At 41.1% G+C, this 22,636-nt stretch overlaps 1 protein-coding gene across 2 annotated transcripts in view; it reads right to left on the bottom strand.

Moving 5' to 3' along the window:
- col27a1b (collagen, type XXVII, alpha 1b) overlaps positions 1-22,636 on the bottom strand; it is a 115,693-nt gene that overhangs the window by 37,943 nt on the left and 55,114 nt on the right. For both annotated transcript variants that reach the window (XM_050051534.1, XM_050051535.1), the window contains exons 13-30: positions 20,767-20,820; positions 19,889-19,933; positions 18,165-18,218; positions 17,861-17,905; positions 17,592-17,645; positions 17,227-17,280; positions 13,186-13,239; positions 13,021-13,074; positions 12,880-12,933; positions 12,752-12,796; positions 10,168-10,221; positions 9,895-9,939; positions 9,677-9,730; positions 8,301-8,354; positions 8,048-8,101; positions 6,995-7,048; positions 1,891-1,944; positions 1,393-1,437 (exon numbers count right to left, since the gene is read on the bottom strand). In XM_050051534.1, the coding sequence (XP_049907491.1) occupies positions 1,393-1,437; positions 1,891-1,944; positions 6,995-7,048; positions 8,048-8,101; positions 8,301-8,354; positions 9,677-9,730; positions 9,895-9,939; positions 10,168-10,221; positions 12,752-12,796; positions 12,880-12,933; positions 13,021-13,074; positions 13,186-13,239; positions 17,227-17,280; positions 17,592-17,645; positions 17,861-17,905; positions 18,165-18,218; positions 19,889-19,933; positions 20,767-20,820 (927 nt within the window). The remainder of the gene's footprint in view (positions 1-1,392; positions 1,438-1,890; positions 1,945-6,994; positions 7,049-8,047; positions 8,102-8,300; positions 8,355-9,676; positions 9,731-9,894; positions 9,940-10,167; positions 10,222-12,751; positions 12,797-12,879; positions 12,934-13,020; positions 13,075-13,185; positions 13,240-17,226; positions 17,281-17,591; positions 17,646-17,860; positions 17,906-18,164; positions 18,219-19,888; positions 19,934-20,766; positions 20,821-22,636) is intronic.

The following is a 22,636-nucleotide window of genomic DNA, read 5'->3' as shown; positions in this document are numbered from 1 at the left end:
AAAAGGGTTTTTTGGGGGAGTTTTTTCTTATCCGCTGTGAGGATCCTAAGGACAGAGGGATGTCGTATGCTGTAAAGCCCTGTGAGGCAAATTGTGATTTGTGATATTGGGCTTTGAAAATAAAATTGAAATTGAATTGAATTGAAAGCACTATTCGCAGACAGCTGTCATTCAAAGCAGCTCGTCCTTGAATATGTGTAACTTTAAACCTTAACAAAATGAATACGGCTGAGTTATATGAAAATTCACCCCCGTACAGTTGTCGTGAACGGGAAAATTAGCTATATGACCAAAACCCTCATTTGCACCAGGCTGTTAACGTGTTTATTTCTGCTGTAAAGTTGGGCATTTTAACTTTGAGGTTTATGGGAATTGACTCATTTATGGAGTCAGCCTCAAGTGGCCATTCAATGTACTGCAGTTTTGGCACTTTCGTATTGGTTTCATTTTTCATCCCTGGACACTGCTGCAAGCATGTAGAGTAACTACTGTGGCCAACACAAAAAAAGCAAATATGCTATCCAGACGCAGTGTTTGGTTTGTCCACTCTGGGCTACTGTAGAAACAACATGGCAGACCCTTTGGAAGAGGGCTCGCTCCCTTTGTCAGTATAAACAGCTCATTCTAAAGTAACGAAAACACCACTTTTTTTTCAGGTGATTATAAACTAATGACAACATAATTATGAATATTATATGTGATTACTGCCAATATATCTCCCTAAATCCTACACACTGGACATTTAAATCAGCAGCAACAGTAAAATGTTACTTACATATGCTTCCATCATGATTTATAGTAACACATGAATAGTTTCTCTGCATAACAAGTTCTTTTACTCGGAGTCGTTCGGTACATTTTGCTAATAATATTCATGAACTTTTACTTCAGTAAGATTTTAAATGCAGGACTTTTACTTGTTATGAACTATTTTACATTGTGGTATGGCTACTTTACTTAAATAAATTATTTAAATACTTCTCACCACTGAAAATGACTGATTGTCAAAGTACTTAATTAATTGACATCATTTTGCACTGATTAAATATCTCCAGATCCCATTAGCAAGCTGAGGATGCGCCAAATTATAACCTTACCAAGAAGAAAGGATTGTAAGATAGACAACAGCACAGTTATACCAGACAGAGGAATGAATAAAGATGTGCATCCTACATGATCATGCATGCAGCTTTTATCAAACTGTATGAATGCTTGTGTGTGAATGCTGTAATGAGACTGTTGTACTCCTCACTAAGACATCACACTCTATTTATCCAACAAAGTAATTCCTCGAGGACTTCAAAAGGCCTAATCTAACCAGGATTGTGCTAATACTGCTAATAATGTCATTACTGTTACAAGGGGAAAGTAAAGAAGCCCAATTTTTCTTACCGTCTCCCCGGGGAGGCCTAATTTTCCTGGTGGACCATCAGGGCCCTGCAAAGAAAACATCCAACTCAGTTAACTGAGCTCTCTGAAATCCCCCAGAGTTAAAATGTTCCCGACTGCCAAGCACCACCAGCACCATCAATATTTTAGTACTCTTTGATTTAAGGTTCTGTTGTTAGATTTGCAGCTAACAAAGAGTGTCCTCTAAAGATTCTTCAGATGTTAAAAATAGTTAATAATTACAGTCTGCTGAACAAAGCTGCTTGTAAAACTTCTCAGGATTTATTTATTTTTTTTAACTCCGTGACAGAAACATTTTGTTTATCCTTGCTTTCCGTGGGACAGATTCTATGTGTGCATTTAGGAAGTTGAAGGTCAGACTTTTCTCTAAGGCAGTTTAAGTAACATTATTAATAAAGAGCCACAAACTGGAACTAAATCTGAGAATCTGAGTATGTTTTATTAATGTTGCCAACTTTGACTTTCTGACCATGCGCTCACCGTAACTCCAGCGGACCCTTTCTCCCCCACTGGGCCTTCAGGACCCCTCAGACCCTGCAGAAAAAACAAAAGTTGTCACTGATGAATAGCTTGGGAAAGTTTGGCCTTTAACAGACCTGAGGCACACATTATTTAACATATTAAGTCAATGAATTAGGGCAATGCATCTCCATTTTTGTCATCCCTATTTAGTGGAGCCTGCGAGGCAGCTCTCTTGATTTTATTGTGTGCTGTGGTTCAGCCCACATCGGAGAGACATCATCAAAGATTGCGGCTATTTTGCAAATACTTGGCATCTGTGCATTAGCTCTGTAGCATGCCCAGTCCACACTGTGTGGACTTTGTCCCCCATCTGTCCACGATCACACATAGTGGCACCGCCCGCACACTGGGGTCATTGTAGAGGCGCCTCGGGAAAAGGTCACAAATCCTGTAGCTGATTCATCCTTGCCTATAAAATTGAACCAAACTATTCGTTGTCAGAAAATGTTAAAGGACTTAGTGTGTCTTTCGCTGGTTGTTCATATCAGCATCTTATATAATAGTGATTTAAACAGAGCCAGAGCAGAATACAGCTCTATACATGTATATAAGGCCTTAAAATTTCCATTGCTGCTTGGTAATAAAAGACAGGTTTGTTAAAGACTGTTGTTTAGGGACTGAGACGTAGTGGTGTTTAGTTATGAGGGAAACTATTGTATTTCTAACTGTATCTCTGTATGACTGATGACAGTTATCAGACCTGTGAAATGACTGTTAAAGCATTAAGTAAAAATATTAATTTAATAAGCTTTCTGATCATCCAAAAAATTAGCAGCATTACATAGAGAAAGCTGCCCTTTCAACCCAATTGCCAGAATAAATGTTCGCATGTTACTATTCTGCAAACCGCCACTGATGTATAAAGAGAACAGGAAACAGCGTTGAAGGCGGGGCTCCATTCATTCCTGCTAAAGTTGCTTGACAAAGTAGTTAGATTTCAGCGATATCAAATTACCTGGATCTCCTGCATTATGAAGCCCATTGAGCAGGCGTCTTAGTGACTTTCGCTGGTTAAGCAAGTAACTTCCAGTTTAGCCCTCGGCTAACTTCTATGTGGTTAAAAATGTGCAGCTCATCTAGACTTAGGAAACATTACCTGACCAAATGGTTAAAATCCCGATGGTGAAATGAGTCATTTTGCAGTTTTGTGATGCGCAAAAATATTTATTCATTGATTTACAGACGTCTATTTTACAATGTAAGTCCACAGAAAAAGTCTTTTTTGACCACCTGATGGACCCAGTCGCTGTTATTCCACATCTGGCCACTATGTACAATTGGCTTTTTTAGCCTGATGCTTCTTCTTGGGGTTCGTGAAACATAGGCATGTGACATATACATTATTATATAGCTGATATGTTGAAACTTACATTTTAACAATGCTGTGGTTAACATGTAGTTATGTCCAGGCACAAAACTACTTGGTTAGAGTTGGGAAAAGATCATGTTTTGGCTTAAAATACCCAGTTTTGGTGGCACAATCACTGCTGGAAACACACCTGGCCTTGAACATTGGTTTGCAGATTGGCAGCTGTCTCACTTCACGCCATCCCCTCTATCTCCAAATGAGGAACTCAGCTCATATACATGTAATCAGAACTACATCATTTTAGAAATGATGATTTGATAGGTTGGAAATGTGCAATATAAGGTATCCGTGGTTTGCAGTAATGTAAAATGCCAGCATTTTCTTCTAGCGACTGGCCTGGACCTCTTCATGCCTTCTCTGCCTGTTTAACTTTTGTTATTAAAGAGGAACTACACCCATTTCAAAATTCAGACATGTTATTTCTGTGGTCTTAGGGTGCTTTCACACCTGCCCCTGTTTGGTTCGGTTCAATCAAACTCAAGTTTGTTTGCCCACTAAGTGCAGTTCGTTTGGGCAGGTGTGAACACAGCAATCACACTCAGGTGCGCACCAAAACAGCTGGACCCAGACCTTCTTGAAGAGGTGGTCTCGGTCCGGTTACAAACGAACTCTGGTGCAGTTCGTTTGTGGTGAGAATGTGTTCCGACCTGGATGTGAACCAACTGCAGTCACATGACACATTGTTTGGGTTAAACATGAGCATGTTACAGTCCTGGAGGATTATTAATGTGCACCTCCTCCTGTACTGCCTTAATATGCACATTCAGCACATCCAATGCATCAAAACATTGTTTTCTAGTTGGAGCCGCGCCTCGTTTTCAAACTGTATGGTTTGACTAAAATGAACAATGACAGCAATATAGTCCACGATGAGCAGCGCTAAAATCAACCTGCGTAGTTGTCCCTCCATTGTGACATCAGAAAGTGTCACATTTATCTTGCAAGTGTACTCTTCTTCAACGTTTTGTTTAGCTTTCTCACGCAAGGCATTTGATCTGGTCTGCTTGTCAATGCTGAACACGAACCAACCTTTTTGGCAATTACGCAGCTTGGTAACAAAATTAGACCCTGATTCAGACCAAAGCAAGACAACTCCAGGTCTGAAAGCATCCTAAGACAGTCTGAAAATATTAGTAAATATGAACAACTCTCTCCCATATCCTAGATAAAACTAGAGTGCTAAAACTCAACTTTGTGATGTCACAGGGTATAAAGACTAGAGTCTGCAATAGAATAAAGCTCATTAAGGTATCAAAAAGAAAACAAACCTTTGGTGCATCCTTAAAATCACACTCATCATTTATTGTCTATGGAGTGGCTCCAGACTTTATACCCTATGATATCACAAGTTTGAAACCTTCTTCTCTGGTTTCTGGCTTTGAGAGAGAGGAGCTTTGATAACTTGACTGAAAAAGTCATTTCAGTTAATTCAATCTAATACTGAGAGGCATTTAAACATAAGAGCTGATAACTTCAATTTTTTCCAGTCCAATTTAAAATTTCTACAATGAAGGCACGCCTTTACGATACGAGAGGAGTGATCTGTCTTACTGCCACTAGTTTTTTAAAAAACATTTAAAAAGCACATGATTTTTAGGAGAGGGAAATTATATTGACAACACAACTAATTAGAATCGACATGTTTTATAAGGCAGACATTTACCATCCATCCGTCTATAATCCATTGTTTCAGATAAATTCAACCCCAACAGCAAACTTCCCCGATGCTTTTTACAATAGTTCACCAATTTTAGGGCTTTTACTGAAAAGTGCAGTGAAAACCCCTGAGACCAAATCATCAATCAAGACTGGAAAGTTCAGTTTGGATGAGGACACGGAAGATTCAGCTCTTAAACAAAGCAGAATGACAGGGTGACAAGATGCTGAAGTATGACTGACGTATGACTAAACCCTCTCGAGGAAAAATTTATCAACTTAACAAGATGTGAGAGCAAACAGAAAGTAAAGTAACAGGATTGGATACATCCTCCAAATAGCTGTCACTACTTGTTGGAGTCCTGTGATTTATTTATTGTGCCGCACATATTGTTTTTACTCCTTTTAGGGAACACACACAGAAACCACATTTTTTAAAATGTGTCCTGAACAGTAGAGGCATTGTCTCTTTTTTTGGAGGCAACATGACAATTCTAATTGCAAAATTTGGGGCACACAAAAGGTTGTTAGTGATTTTTCCCCATGTTTGTTGACTGGGCATTACTTCAGATAGTCTAATAAGTCGACTGGATTTTAATTGTGCTGGTCTTTATTCTATTTTCCAAAGCCTTGATGTAATTTTCAGCTATTATAGTTATTAAATATTACATTTGTGACTGCGTGTGATATCAGGGGAGCCGTGTAAAACCAATCAGAATGAAATGCCTTAATTATACCATTTATTCATGTAAGATCAATTATTCATTCAGTCCAATGATCCTGCTGTGCAACCATGGGCTATTTTCCCAAAGTAGAAAACTCAATTATAGAAAAGCCAGCGAACACTGGAATCATTCTGAGCTCATCGGAGACACAGCAACACACACACATGGACAGAAACTCCAGAGTGTTTCACTGGGACGAGCTTCTTAGCGTATTAGAATCTGATCTAACACATGTTTAGATTCATTTTGTCGTTACTATGTACAGATATATATAGTGCTTTATCTCTCTCTCTCTGAAAAGTTATTTAGTCTTTGGAGAGGGCTCCTTAGCAATCCTGGCTCTGCTGTTTTTGCTCTGCACTTCTGAGAGATTTAATTCTCTCTGGATGTTTGGATTTTATCAGTGAAGTTTAGCGCTTCTCTGCTTTGTGCTCTTTCATGGTCCGTTAATTGAATGTGACCATCGCTGCTCATGTTAACTACTGTAACGTTCCACAGCTTCTCTTCCAGTTATTCCAAATAAACTTTAGTTGCTGCTGCAGGGGACGTAAAATACACGACTTCCTGTTCGGCAGAATTAGGCTTTTCTAGGGGGGGAATTCCAAGCAAATATAAATCAGGACTTAGCCCTGTGAGGCTGTAGCTCAGTGCTAAAGCTAGCATGCTAGCACGCACTCACAATGACGATGTTTATATGCTAATATTTAGCAGGTATAATGTTTAACACGTTCACCATCTTAGTTTAGAGGGTTTAACATTGGCATATAATGACTAAACACAAAGTCCAGCCGCAAGTAGAGCCACTACTTCTTTGCGTCAAAAGAGGTCAGTTGAGGTGGTTCAGGCATCTGATTACAGGCAAGTCCCACTGGTAGGAGGCTCCAGGGCAGACCCAGAACACACTGGAGAGATTACATATCTCATCTGGCCTGGGAACGCCTTGAGGTCCCCCAGGAGGAGCTGGAAAGGGTTGCTGGGGAGAGGGACATCTTGGGTGCTTTGGTTGGCCTGCTGCCCAATGGATGGATGGATGGATGGTTGGATAGATGGATGGATGGACAAAGTACAGCTGAGGCTGATGGAAATGTCTTTACTTTTGCAGGTATTTAGCAAAGGGTTAGGGCAAATTACATTTTCATAAGGGACCGTGTTGTTGAGATATTTCAGTTTGGACCAGAGGATACATTGGCATTGCCATCCTTAGAGCCACGATGCTACTTCGAGATTGACGTGTCACATTATTTGGTAACTGGCAGTAGTTACGTTACGCTAATTGTTATACAACCTTTAAAAACAGATGTCAGTCACTTACCCTTCTGCCTTTCGGTCCTCTGATGCCAATGGATCCCCGAGAACCAGGAGGCCCCTGAATGTGTGTGAAAAATATTATCTGAGTTTGACTGTAGCAAATTATGGAAACTAAGATATGAAGGACAGTTGTTTAAGTTTCCGCCTTATCTTTATCAATGGTGGCAACCTGAATGCAGGTACATAGAAAGCACAGTTAGAAGTTCCATAGTCTATAATATCCATTTTCTATACCAAATGTGACAGTACTCATCATCTTTTTTTATATAGTGTCAGCTACTGACGGCTGCTTTTGTAGTGCCTTTATTGAGTACCTGGCTGGAAATCTTATTTTGCTGAACTCCAGTGGTTTAAACGTTTACTATGCAGGTATTGTCAGCAACAGTTTGTAAACTGTATCGCCAGGAAAGTGAATGTCAACGTCAGCTTTGTCCACTTGGCGTTTTGAGGTTCTATATTTGCATTTTTTGGTGCTGTGTCCACAGTTTTTGTAGATTCTTGGATGCGTGCACCTCAGGGTCTGGCACCTGGGGTCTCATTTATAAAACAATGGGTAATATCCACACTAAAAATGACAGTTTGGACAAAAGCCCAAAGAGGCTTGCGCCAAAAAATATTCAACAGTTTCTATAATTAGGCTTCCACCTAACCATCTGCATCACCAATTTCCCTCTAGTGGGCCATAAGTGATGACTGAGAGGGATTACTTTTGTATGAGACTATACTTTTTGGTAAAAGCCTGCATAGTATATCTTTAACTTGTTGTAGTTAAGTAAATGTGTACTTCAGGGTGTGTCAGTACACCATGGCATCACTGTTGGGTGTGCTGACAAGTGCTACACAGTGCACTTCTCCTCCGAACACACAACACCTATCACTGATGCTGGTTGCGGTCAGAAGTGAAACAAACTGTCCTCTCAACCTGAGAGGGCAGTGAAACACTGCTTTTCAGCCTGATACTAATTATCAGACAAGGTCCAGTTATGTGGTCCAGACAACAGGTCAGTGTAGTTTATATGCAGTGCACACAGAGCTATGACAATGACAGTAAACTTACTGGGATCCCTTGCGGTCCAGGTGGCCCCGTATCTCCAGGTATTCCAGTGTGACCCTGATGGATACAACATTATTCAAACAATATCTGTATAAAGAAATCATAAAACTAGATGGTCTGATATAACCTGCCTATTAGGTGATTATTGTTTAATAACTTTAAATCAGCCTCTCCAACATATCACATCCCCATCCCTTACATAGGTAGAATTGAATGCCCCTTGGTACGAGAGACGGGGTCCAGACTTACTCCTTACCATCGGCCCCGTTTCACCTGGCGGCCCGGGGGCGCCCATTTTGCCTCGATCCCCCTAAGGAGCCAAAAGCCATGATTAGGGAAACACTGCTAAATTATTGACAGGAAAAAATTATGACAGGAATACTTTACCTCCCAAAATGAACACTTGTATATCAACAACTCACACAGTGTGAGTAAATAGGAGTTTGTAAATGCATCTTGCATGCTTCCATGACAGATCTGTTTACAAACTCTCACACAACTCGTGCAGCATAATCCAAGTGTCATTTATCTCATCCGATGCTCAGGCTTCCAAAACAGACAGCCCTTTTCGAGGGGAGCTTAACAGAAAGTGAAACATATCTATGCCCTCTTTAAAGCCAGACTCCATTGACAAAAACACTAGTTTTACCACGCTGAACGCAGGAGCTGCTGGTCTACCGCTGCCTCGATTTGTAGCTTGTTTGTGTTACCGTGTGACTTTGGTGAATTCAAATTAACTCCTTAAAACTGATCGAGGCATCGGTGGACCAGCAGCAGGTAGTATTATTTTTGTCAATGGAGTCTGGCTTTGAAAAGAGCATACTGGAAAGGGTTGTCTGTTTGTGAAATACTGAGCACACAACTGGATAAATGAGACTTCAATTAAACTGCACAAGAAAGTTTGTGAACAGATGTTTTGATATTGTTTTGCTGTCGGCAAACGCTGGGTTGCCTATGACTTTAACCCATCCAGAATTGTGTCTGTTCTCTTCACAAATTGAGCATAACATGAGATGAGGAATTAATATGAAAATGATCTTTGGGGGGCAAAGTATTCTTTAAATCAGTGGTTCCCAATTGGTCCAGCCACAGGGTCCAGATTTGTCTTTAGTCATTGTTTCAAGGTCCACACACTTTAAAATATTCAGCGTCATTCATGGGTTTGTACTTCAAAATCAAGTGTGTGTTTTACAAACTTGACACATTCCCGAGTCACTTGCGATCCATTCAGAATGGACCCGGTACCCACTTTTGGACCGTGACCCACCAGTTGGGAACCACTGCCTTAAATTGTTCCTTCTACAAAATAGTCAAAAATACCAATCACAGTTTGACAGAGCCTAAAGTGATGCCTTCAAATTGGTGTTCCCAATTCTAAAAATAAAAATACTATAAGATATTTAATTTACAATATTATACTGAGGAAAGCAGCAAATCTGTGAGGCTGCTGTCAGCAAATGTTTGTCATTTTTATTTGATAAATATCAAACAATTCATTGATTATAGTTGTAATTGACTTTTTGTGTCAGCACTAATCACTTGCTACATCGACAGAGAGCAATTTAACAGATTAAAAGGAACAACAGCAAATTGTGATCCTAGCTAAGTGTGACAAATTGAGACCACGCTCACCTTTTCTCCTGCAATGCCAGTCTCGCCGACAGGACCGACGAAGCCAGGCAGTCCCTGAAGGAGAGAGAATACGCTGTCTTAACTGTCTCTTATTTCTCTCAGCTCGACTGAAGTTATATATCTCATAACAGGCTGCACAGCTTTGGGACTCCAACAAAACAGACACACAGTGAGCATCAAACAGAAATCAGCAGAAAGAGAAGAGAAAAAGCCTTTACCCTCTCGCCAAGCTTTCCGACCTCGCCAGTTATCCCGGTCTCGCCCTACAGCAAAGCAGCCAATTAGCATATCACAAACTTATTCATGCCTTTCGTTTTTAGTTCAAATCAGTTGAAATGTGCCAGGAGGCCCGTTCCCCTGTGGTAACAGAGAATTAACATCTAATTTACACATATTCAGATGATACATTATCATAAAAGAAAGCCAGGGAGAGGATGTTCAGTTAAGGATAACAGTGGTTCGGCGGTGGATGTGTGACTATTAGGTCTGACCTTGAGTCCATCTGGGCCTGTCAGTCCAGGGAATCCCTGCCTCCCAGGCCTGCCCTGAACAGAAAGCGAAAATGACACAGAGAAGTGCACTGCAGCTCCACACAACAAACAATAAACTCTCTGTATCTCCTGTAAAAGGTGCAGTCTGCGAGTCTGCTGTCCCTCGAGAGGCCGTGGCACAAAACAAACCAACAATTGATGCCAAAACAAAAACATCCCTTTAAGAAACTTAATGATCCATAAAACAGAGAGCTGTTTGCAGCATCAAAGGCTTCTTATTGCTCACAGAAGTCATTGGGTCATTTGTGTTTGTTTTCAGTAATCACTTGTGGGTTCAACCTTTGGGAGATGGCAGACTGGAATCAACCATTGCAAAAATAGAGAGTCTTCTCTATTGTTTAGCCTGGGATGACTCCAAACAAACACTGTTGTTGGACTGAGATAGTCACTGCGAACTTTTACTCACACTGCAGAACAGTTCAAAGCCTTCCTGTTTGTCTCTTATAAAGCCCTGAGTGTGTCTCGCACAGCCTCACTATGCTAACAGCTGAGAATATATAGAAATATATAAGTACTGTGTATATACAGTATATGGCAGAGAAATTATAAAAACAAACAGAAGTGGACTATTTAAGTTACTTCATAGTATCCTTTGATTAATTAACTTTAACTGCACAGTTGACCTCCCACATAAATACGAGTATAATGAATTATTGTCAGGATTTGGGTTAAAATGTTCCTTTTTCTTTGCCTTCATCTTAAAGGTCCAGTGTGTTGGATTTAGGGGGATATATTGGCAAAAATGGAATATAATAAGTATGTTTTCTTTGGTGTATAATCACCTGAAAATAAGAATTGCTGTGTTTTCGTCACCTTAGAATGAGCCGTTAATATCTACATAGGGAGCAGGGGTTGGTTGCATAAAGCACCTTAAGTTAAGATTTTCCTTTAAATTCAAATTAAGGTTTCCTTTAGTTTATTTCCTTATCTTGGTCTTATACTTAAGGAAATGCTTAAAGTTTGTGTAAGGAAAAAAAACATAAGGTACCTTTGACTGCATCTTAACAGCAACATGGCTGAGTTTATGGTGATAATGAGCAATTAATTTTGCACTATAAATTTAACCGGAGGTCAATTTATGATTGCTGTCAATGTCTGAAGTTGGATCACTCAACTTTCCAGAGCTGCGCTCTTCCAGCCCCGTTACAATTAATGATTGCTCTAGGGTTTTATGCAATGGGATCCTTCCAATCAGTTATTGAAGAGGCATTTCATGTACACAAGTCAACGGTGTGCCGCATCATTCACAGGGTTTCAAACGCCTGCACCTGTCTGCAAACACCGCTGTGAAGTTCCTGTGCCAACAAGAGAAGGATGAGATAGCGGCACACTTCTTTGATGTTGTAAAATCTCTTTCAGCGCAGTAAATGCCTTAATGTCTTTTCTTGATTTAGGAAACCTTTTTCGGATATTCTGTGCAACACCCTTAAGTAATTTCCTCAGCTAAAGAAAAACTAAACCTTAAGGGTCAAACTTAAGGTGCTTTGTGCAACCAGCCCCAAGTCCTCATCCACAGTCTGCCATGTTACACCGCCATGTTTCTACAGCAGCCTAGATCAGACAGACCAAACACTGGCTCTGAATAGAGTCATTTGCATTTTCATGTCAGCCAGTGTAGACAGAAACCCCCCCTTACAACAAGCAGTATTGGAAAAATACTATTTTTGGGGGGGAAATTGCTTTATCAGTGTTTTTTAAAGATATTTTTAGGGCATTTTTTGCCTTTAATTGATAGAATAGTGAAGTGTGAAAGGGGGAGAGAGAGAGAGGGAGTGACATGCAGCAAAGGGCCACAGGCTGGAGTCGAACCCGGGCCGCTGCGGTGACAGCCTTGTACATAGGGCGCCTGCTCTACCACTAAGCCACCAACGCCCCTTTATCAGTGTTTTTAACAGTTTAAATTTCCTGGTGTGTTTATTTGGAGAGGAAGAGCCCTCTGCAGATAATTTGGCTTACTGTAAAAACCTCTGGAGTGTCTGAAGTTACCAGAGAGAAAAGGTGAGCACACATTAGTAGGTGCTGGGCATGCAGCCTGTCTCCAACATGCCAAAGAGCATCGGAGAAACACGTTTCAGCTGGCTGCAGTCTGGAATTCTCACCACTAGATGCCACTAAATCCCCCTAAATCTTCCACACTGTTCCTTTAAATGAATCCCTCACCTGACATACTTATATGTGACAAACAAACATTTTAGCTTGACATTTAAAGGCAGTTGCTTTTGTTTGTGATTGTGCATGATTTTTTATGACAGAAAGGAGCATAGCAATTTGCTGACCAATCTGGTAATATAAGTGCACAGAGTCCAATAGGAAGTCTTTCAAAACAGCTTCAGAACAATAGAGGCGCCACTCCACCAAAAGACTCACTGTCCATTACAGGTCACAGTTATTCCTCCAACACTAAATTTAGGCAGAGACACACATGGCGTACTTGTTGCGGTATTGTGTGTGTATCCGAAAAGATAACTGTTATTGTATTTTCTAACTGGTTTTGAGCTGCAGGGCTTATCCAATCAGCACTCACCTCGAGTCCAGCGGGTCCCACGGGCCCAATGGGTCCCTCATCACCCTGACAAAAGAATAGTCACTAAAGGTCAGGGACAGAAAAAAATATCTTGAATTCATTTTTTAAATGTATGAAGTCAACCCCACCTGGAGTCCAAGTGTTCCTCTCGGACCTGGCAAACCTCTAATCCCTTGCTTTCCCTGTGGATGAAACACCGAGAGTGAACTTTTACTTCATTTCCACTCACTGACAATTCATATCTAAAGAGTTAATGTCTCTCTGCTGACCTTGGGTCCTTCGGGGCCATTCTGTCCTGGTGGGCCAATGTCACCTGGAAAACCCTGAGAAAATGACACACACACAATTGTACATAGCATTGTATAAACAATGACAGAATAACATAACAATAATGCATCTGGTCAAAATATATTAGTAAAAAGAAAGTGTCCTACCTCTGGGCCAGGAGGTCCAGGTAAACCATCAGGGCCCTTTTCACCAGGTTTGCCCTAAACAATGACACAAATCATCTTACTGTTATCATACAGATCAGAAACAAGAAAACAAAATACCTTAACCTAAACTCACTAAATATTTTGTGCAGGGAACATCATGTATGTTACCTAAACAATCTAACATAACAAGAAAAGAAATCAGCCTCAGTCATGGCACCTCTAAAAAACGCCATCTTCTTTGCGCATTTCTACATCATGTACCATATGTAAGTTACATAAAAGTCTCATTTTCTTTAAGGAGCATTTAAACCACAAAATGATCGTTTGTGTATCATTTACTAACCCCGTGTTACATTGAATTCATAAAGAAAACTTTGTTTGTCTAGCATGCCTCCATGGTGAACGAAGAATCCAAAAATTCCTGATGAATTGGAGTAAAATGGGGCTGCATTTAATAACAGCAAAACTATATCCATTTTTATTTAACCTTAACAGTGGTACAGTGGTTAGCATTGTTGCCTCGGAGCAAGAGGGTTCCTGGTTAGAAAGAGTGAGAGAGAGAGTTTGCCTGTGGGTTTTCTCCAGGTACTCCGGCTTCCTCCCACAGTCCAAAGACATGCAGGTTAATTGGTGACTCTAAATTGTCCGTAGGTGTGAATGTGAGTGTGAATGGTTGTCTGTCTCTATGTGTCAGCCCTGTGATAGTCTGGTGACCTGTTCAGGGTGTACCCCGCCTCTCGCCCAATGTCAGCTGGGATAGGCTCCAGCTCCCCCCCGACCCCTAACAGGATAAGCGGTTATAGAAAAAGAATGAATGAAAAGTAATGAATTAATCAGGAAGTCCCACTGAGAGACCTGGCCAGGGTAGCAGCCAATTAAAACAAATCAAAATACAACAAATACAACATGTAATACAATATCCACAGTAAAACAACAACTATTCAAACACAGTGGCCTCAAGAAAAACAAGCACATGTCTCTGTTGCCCCATTCTTCATGTTGCCCTTAAATTCATCAATGGATACAATCCAAACCTGTTAACAAACTCTCATACAACTCTTACAGTATAATCCAAGTCTCTTTTATCTAGTCGTATGCTTAGTGCTTCCCAAACACAGACATTTTGGCTAAAACCTTACCACATAAAACACTTCTGCATAAACAGACTAGCGCACGATAAAGCAACACGCCTGCGCTGTTAATGACAAAGTATTCTAAATATTGAGGTTTTAGCAAAAACTTGGGACTGTGCTGCATGAATTGTGTGAGAGTTTGTAAAAGGATGTTTTGTTGTTGAACGTCCCCCTTTTGCTTCAGTTTGTTAGGAATATTTGCCGTTTTTTGGATTCTTCGTTTTCCGTTGCGGCATAAAAAAAAAAACAAGGTTCCTTTACATATTAAATGAGACACAGAGTGAGTATATGATATACAAATGATCATTTTGTGGTTGAAGTGTTCCTTTATAGCTACAGTAATCACAATAGCAAATGAACCATTGTGGCTGAGGTAAGATTCTGATAGGAGGAGAGAGTATGGTGCCTTTTCCATGCTAAAATCTCAAATCAGATCAGAGAGCACTCAAAATATTAAGGGCACTTCAGACCACACGAGTGCCAACTCTGGTGGATTAGTTTTAACGCTAAGGCAGCATATGCACGGGGAATTTGCCAGCGCCGTGCTCTTTGCTGGGCTGTTAATGCCACAGCGTGATTAGCATTCATTTCTCAGACCAAAGATCTTCCACATGCTCAAGTGCCTGAAATTTGCCTTTGTATACATTTTGAGACTTCCATCCATTTTCCCTTTTAGAACACCAGCATTTTTTATATGTTTTTAACTTGAGTGCATCCTAAGATTTATTTATGTCCTGTGAGCACACCACTATGTTTTCAGAACAAAACTCTTATCTGAAGCAGCTCTGGGAAAAAAAGAAGTAATAGCCTTCGGAATAACATTTTAGAGAGGCTGTGTCTGCTCACAGCCTCCTGTGTGCTCCATTAGATAGACAGTGCTTCATTTCATTTATCAATCACTCACTGAGAACACACACCAAAGCTGTTAAGCATGAAAAGAGTCATTCAGTAAATGAAAGAAGTACTCTCTCTATACAGAGTAATACTGTACAGTGTAGAAATGAACTGTGCTATCACCAATGCCAGATTAAGTGTGTAATCTAATAATAAATATCCCAACTCTGCACTGCTGCTGGGAACTACATCACTGAGCTCCTGTCAGGTGTTACATAGTTGTACATGTTGAGTCATATATGCTTTATGAACCCTCTCAGATCCATCATAGACCCATTTTTGTCTTTTTAGGGGGTGACAGGGGATCTTTAGAGGGAGAGAGCAGGTAAATTGTACAGCCACACAGAGGTGATACATTATCTGAAAGCAGGGAACCTGGAGATTAATTTCAGATGCAGCTTGGCAAGTTTTGTGTCAAGTTTTCTGATGATAAATCTGTTATAAACACCGTGACTTGGTTAGGCCCCTATCCAAACTTTGAAAGTTTAGAGTGTATAAGGACTTAGAACATTACAATGGAAGTATATGATGGCCATTCCCATGCTCAATTTAAGTTTTTACAGCAATTTTTGGGTCGATACCAATTGTTAAACAGATTTGGTGTGAAATTTAAGCTTTTTTACCACTCAAGAGTTGATAAAAATGGCCAAAAGTCCCTCAAAATTACCACATTAAAGGCCTTCGCACACTGAGTCCATCCTTTTCGGATGCATTTTTTTAATCCTTCATCCAAAAAAAAAAAAAAAAAAAAACGTTGCGCACAGAAACCTTGCACCTCCGTGGTTAATTGGCACTGCAGCTGCATGACGGGGCAGAGCTGTACTCCCTAGTCCACATCTTCCTCCTCTTCTTCATCTCTTCATCATCCACCTGAATATTACTGTCTGACCTATTGAGAGTGAGCTGACATGAGATTATTCTGTCCGCCCCATTCCTCTGTCTTGTCACAGCTGTGTCCCGCCACATTTTTTCACCGATTCTTGGTCAAACGTCTATAAAGGTTTCTGACGGATGGGAAAAAACACAGAAAATCAAACTTGTTCTGAAATTTTTTACAGCTAACGAAAAGTTTTAGTGAAGTCTATTTTCACACGTGCAACAATTTCGGATGAAAAAAATGGACTCAGTGTGCAAAAGCTTTAAGACACCAAGACCTTGAGGAACACCACAGGAAAATCCATGCTGTGATAAGGTATCAAAACTTTTCACATTTGAAGATTTCTGTAAGAACTGCATTTATCTCCGATTAGATGGTGAGCGCTTCTGTAGTGGAAAACTGCTTAGAAAACCATACATCCTTTTGAATGCCTGAGGTCTCTAGTTTGTGGTTGTAATGTTTCCAAATGCTGTGATTAGAGGTCACAATAGGTAATTGTATACAGTGAGGTCAAGTTTCAAACAATGGTCTCACTGCGATGAAATGGCTACTGTCGGGGCAAACATCATCACACATAAAAAAAATTGAATCCACTCAATCCACAAGACTCTCAGCTTTCCATTTATAACCAAATCATGCAATTCAAAGACTGTTTAGGGACCCCAGTATGCAGAAATATTCAAATGCACCATTTTTAGAATAGGTGAAAATAACATAGGTACTGCATGCCCAAAACTGCATGGGACTAGCGTAAAGTGGGCGTGTCTACAAAGGGGAGACTCGCAGATATCCATTGAACCCATTTTCATTCAGATATCTTGAGGTGAGAGGTCAATGGACCCCTCTGAAAGCGGACATGCCAGTTTTTCCCTCAACAAAGCCTAACTTTTAAGCAGCTAACTTTTTAGCCCCCTTCCCGACAAGCCATCATGATATGGTTGGTACCAATGGATGCCTTTGGTTGTCTAGTTATGCATGATCCTAAGACAGTAATGTCGGGCAGGATCGCCGGCACTCCGATGGGTCTCAGAGGGGTAACTGGTGGGATGTACCTGCATGCTTGTATGGGATTTCCATGCTAGAAACTAGTTTTCAACTTTTTTTGGTACTCAGTGTTTAAATGTAAGATAGAAATACCTGTGGTCCATGTTTTCCACAAGGACCCGGCAACCCAGGTGAGCCACGCATACCCTGTGGAATAAAGGCCAGCTCAGTGTAAACATGTCAACAAGACAAAAAATGCAAAAAAACAAAACAATACGCACATAAATGTGACACTTTGATACAGAAAAACACCACCTACACTTCTCAACAAGACAGTTTCCATTCATTAACCCATGCACACACAGTCACTGGTCTAATCGTCTGAAGCAATCTGACGTTCAGTGTCTCCTAAAGGACACCCTGACATGTAGATAGGAGAAGCCAGGCATCGAACCACTAATCTTATTATTTATGGATGACCCGCTGTACCGCCTGAGCACACACAGACATACACCTACCTTGTCCCCTTGGAATCCACTCTCCCCTGACTCTCCTGGTAAGCCAACATCCCCCTGAGAAAAACACAAAGGAGCACGAATAAATAATCCAAAGGTTAACAAAAAATGATTCAACATGCACCACAGGAGTGCCGAGTCACACAAGTCATGCATTATAGCTGTGTGTTATCTTTTAGCTTTCTCAGGAGCCACAGATACGACTTTGTGATTTGTCACCTCCAGCATTGTTGTATACAGAAGGTTGAGTGAGAAAGACGTATGCAGATCACCTTATCACCTTTCAGTCCTGGTTCCCCCGGGTTTCCAGGTACACCCTTGGAATAAAAAACATGATTAATGATTCATCGTGATTAATGAGCAGTCCTGGCGTTCCCCTGTTCACTGAGGTTTACATGCTCAGACTGTGGAATAATTGAATCACCAAGCACTCATCACTTCGTCTCGTCAAAGTGAGCTCAACCACTACTTGGAGACACTCTGGTTAACCGATCACTAAACTGCCAAAATGCAGCCTATTTATACTGGAGTCATACCAAAACCAGAGAGACATCACTACAAAACCACATCATTTACCTTGAGCCCTGGAGGTCCTGGTAAGCCCATAACGCCAACAGGGCCCATGTCTCCCTGCACATGTCAACACACACAAAACACGTACTTATCACACTGAATTACCAGATGGATTAAATCTAGAGGAAATACTTCACCCACCAACCATCTGTGTATTAATTACTCACCCTTTGTTACCTTGAATTTGTGAAGAATGTTTTCTCACATACCTTAGGTGAATGAAGAATCCAAAAACAGAGAAAATTCTTGATAAACTGAAGTCATAGGGGACTTTTAGCAACAGCAAAACTATATCAAAACATCTGCTTTACAAACTCTTACACAACAAGTACAGCATGATCCAAGTCTGATTTATCCAATCGTATGTTTACTGCTTCCCAAGCAAACGGCAAAGGGGAAACTCCCACTGACAAAAACAGTAATTTTACCTCACTGAACACAGGAGCTGCTGGACTACTGCTGCCTCGATCAGTTAGTATGTTTTGTTCCAGTGTGGATTTAGTGGCATCTAGCGGTAAAGTTGGAGATTGCATGCAACTGGAACTTATCCTGCGGGCCAAGTGTGTAGGAGAACTATGGTGCTTGATGCAAAAACACAAATGGACCTATATAGAGCCAGTGTTTGCTTATTCTAAGGTAAAAAACAAACAAAAAAAAAAAAACGATTTATACTACCAGATTGTGATACACTTAGAATATTATACTCCATTTCTGCAAATATATCCCCTAAATCCTACACACTTAGGGTGACTAGTGTGGTAGAGTGTGCGCCCCACATAGGTTGAGTCCTTAGCAGCGGCCTGGGTCTGATTACACCCCATGGCCCTTTGCTGCGTATCATCCCCACTCTCTTCCACCTTTCCTGCCATATTACAATAGAGGCATAAAGCACCTTAAAAATAATCTTTAAATCCTTCACACTGGACCTTTAGAAGGTTAATCCACTTTCACCAAAATCACACAGCAACAAGAATATGACAAAAATACCAACATAATACCCATCAAGGTAGGGTTAGACTAGTATTTCCCATGTTCAACTTGGTGAAATGACTGGAGTCTGGCATTGAAGAGAGCATAGATAAGGTTCACGTTGTTGTTTAGTTGCTCGTCAGAAGGGGCTGTCTGTTTGGGAAGCACTGAGTATACGATTAGATAAATGAGACTAGATTACACAGAAACAGTTGTGTGTTTGTAAACAGATGTTTTGATATAAATGTTAAACGGACTGCATTTGCTACTCTTCCGACCACTCAAAGAGCCTTTTACACTACGAGTCACATTCACCCATTCACACACTGGTGGCCAAAGCTATCATTCAAGGTGCCACCTGCTATTTAACACACTCACACAATTTGGGGTTCAGTATCTTGCCCAAGGATACTTCGACATGTGGACTAGAGGAGCTGGGGATTGAACCGCTGATCTTCCAGTTAATGGACAACCAGCTCTACCTTCTGAGCCATAGTTCTGCTGTTGGCAAACACAGACCCCTATGACTGCAATTCATCAAGAATTTTCTGTTTTTGTATTCTTCGTTCACCGTGGAGACGTGTGAGGAAAACAGTTTTCTTCTTTAAGAGCTTATAATACACAACAATCGTACTCTCTAAGCTGAATGTCTCGTAGGAAGATGTGGTTTCACAATAGCAGTTACCAGACTTACTTCTAAGCATCCAAAGTGTACAAGCTACAAATTATAAAATGAGCAAGAATACAACAACACTCACAATAAGACCAGGGACTCCACATGGGCCAGGAGATCCCAGTTCACCCTGAGAGGAAGTGAGAGGACAAAGAATGAGAGATAAAGAAGAGATGAGCAAACGCACAGTCAGATGGAGTCATAGAGCTGTGGGGGGAGGACACACATGAAGGCTTGTTTCTACATTTTGTTTGTTTACTAGTGTTTTCCTCCACCAGCAGCCTGAGTAATGTGTCTGTGCACTCATTTCAGCATAGCGAGTGAGCATTTGGCACTTGACACACAGAGAGGCTTGTTCCAAATGATCTAACCCGCAGCCACATGCCATGCCTACATCCTCTCCAAGCTACGCATCCAGCGGAGAGATGGATGACACACAGCGCAGTGTGGCCTTCCTGTCGCCTCCTCTATGAATGAAAGAAGATGAATTCAGCCAAATGGAACACCCCTCCCTCTTCTCTCTGGAGACAGAGGAAATGAGGCCTGGAGGAGGCTCTCGGGGGTCACCCAATCAAAATCTAACACTGACCCTGTCAATCACGAGCAGTGAGGGTCAAACTTAAGGAAGAGGAGAGGCGAGTGAAACTGCTGATGCTGGCCTCATAAATATCAGTATGGATTATGATGGGTGAGTGAGTTACCGAATGACTGCACCAATTTGCCTCACAGTCAGTCTTGTGCAGGAATAAAATGTTCTCGCTGTAAACAATATGCAAGTAAGCTCCGACTCTGTAACTCTGTAATGCGTCTACTTTTTGTATCTCCTCTTATGACGGTGTTTTTCATTTCTTGTAAATCACACTGTAGTGCAGTTTTATAATAAGTCTGAAATCTGGTGTCAGTCAGATCTGCACCATGCCAAGAGTGAGTAGATGGTGCATTTAGCTACATCATTTCACTTACTGGGTTCCCATCAGGGCCAGGAGGTCCCCTCTCACCAAAGTCACCAGGAAACCCCTGAGCACACAAACAAACAGGATGGTCATGTAATCAGAGGGTAAACTGAGCGGCCTCATCATGTTCATACTGTCAAAACACTTTAATTTATTTAGATATCACATGGTTTGTCAGTGAAGTTATCACACCATACACAGAGGATCAACAGAGTGTTTCCCAAAACAGAAGTTTGCAGAGTAAAGCCAAGCAAATCCCCTCAAATGTGCTCCCAGTGCTTCATTCCTGGGAGACCAGCAGGAAATTCCACGGCTGAGTGTTTCCGAGCGACCGAGTGTCTGTGTGTGCACGCGCTGGCAGGGAGCGCTCGGCAGCCCTGCGAACCAAACCCCCAGGACTTGCCTAAATGGCCGAATAAAGCTGCTTGGCTCAGAAACTGATGACTGCGTCCTTTTTTTTGCTTGGTGCTCGTAATTCCATTATAGGGACTGAACAAGAGGCGTGATGCAGCCGCGAGGCCACATGCTCAACGTGTGCTTGTCAATCTGCCAAGGTCAACATGCAACCAACCGCACATCACGGCTCAGCACTCGCCTACAGAAGGCGAGCGCTACGCTTAGACAAATGAGAAATGGCAGAGAGTGGCGGAGAGATCTCTCGTCGTCTGTCTGCAGACAGAGAAGGAAAAGATCAAATGAAAGCATGAAGACCTCAAGAGATGGCAGAGATGGGATTGTTTGTGTGGCAGACTGCTGATTTAGAACATTAGGCCTTATGTGGATAAAGTAATAAGCAGTAATTGGTGCAACATGAAGCCCACAGGAAATGTGGAAAAGTTTGCCTCTTTCCAAAAATGTCAATAAGAGACTTGGTTTGATCAGAAACACATGCAAGTCTTTGTTCTCAAACTGACAACAACTTTTAGCAAGGCTGGTGAGACACTTCTCATTATGTGATTGGTCCAATGGAAATCATGCCATTGTGCTGTGTACACACTATAACGCTGATTACATAAAAACAAAATTGGAAAAATGTACTATTTTCCATCTATGGGGTTAAAAACATCAGGGAGGGAGCTACTAAACTTTATAAATTGCACAAAGTCTTAAAATTAGCTTTTTTGTGGCTCACGACGTTTTCGGCTTTGTGACATGTGGATCAAACATGCCAACTCTGTCTCTTGTGTGTCTTTCCAGAGTTTGTTGAACTGTGTTACTGCTGACTCAGGACAGAATTAAACTCCTTGCGTAAAGTGACTGACCTCACTTTTCACCGCAGTGGAAGGGAAACGGCTCACTCATGACTTGGCTATTACAAGCGTATTTTTTGGCCTCGGCCTGAGTCACTGACCGCTACTGCATAATAATCTAAAAAAAACCATGTACAACCAGACAAGGCCTGGGAAAATATCAGATTTACACAAGCGGTTATGTGCAGTATTAGTATTTTCCATGTAAGCCTGGAAGGATGGGAAATTTACTTCCAGGCGCCAATGACGATAGACTTCTCTGATCTGTGGGGAAAGACTCGGCAGAGCCAAACCCACAACTGACACATCACATTATCATATCAGTCTCATGCAAAACAAGCACGGTAATATGCTCACTTTATAACATGCAATGTTTCCTAATCAGCTTCAGCCACAGAAAATTAATCATACAAGATTTATAGACAAGGAGTCACTGACTTTAACATGAGGCCAGGTTTTTCTGATCTTGAAAAGGAATCTGACTGTAACTGTAATCTGCTGACACATGAACATTTGTGCTTCCAATACATTCATTTACACCATTTAGGGTGCAAATTTCTCCCCTTATAACAACCCCTATAGTAATCCCTAGCAGTGAGGAAGTTACCACAACTTTTCTTCACAGATTTA

Source organism: Epinephelus moara, chromosome 8 (genome assembly GCF_006386435.1).
Source record: "Epinephelus moara isolate mb chromosome 8, YSFRI_EMoa_1.0, whole genome shotgun sequence".
Classification (NCBI taxonomy): domain Eukaryota; kingdom Metazoa; phylum Chordata; class Actinopteri; order Perciformes; family Serranidae; genus Epinephelus; species Epinephelus moara.
This window is presented reverse-complemented; position numbering and strand designations above follow the sequence as displayed.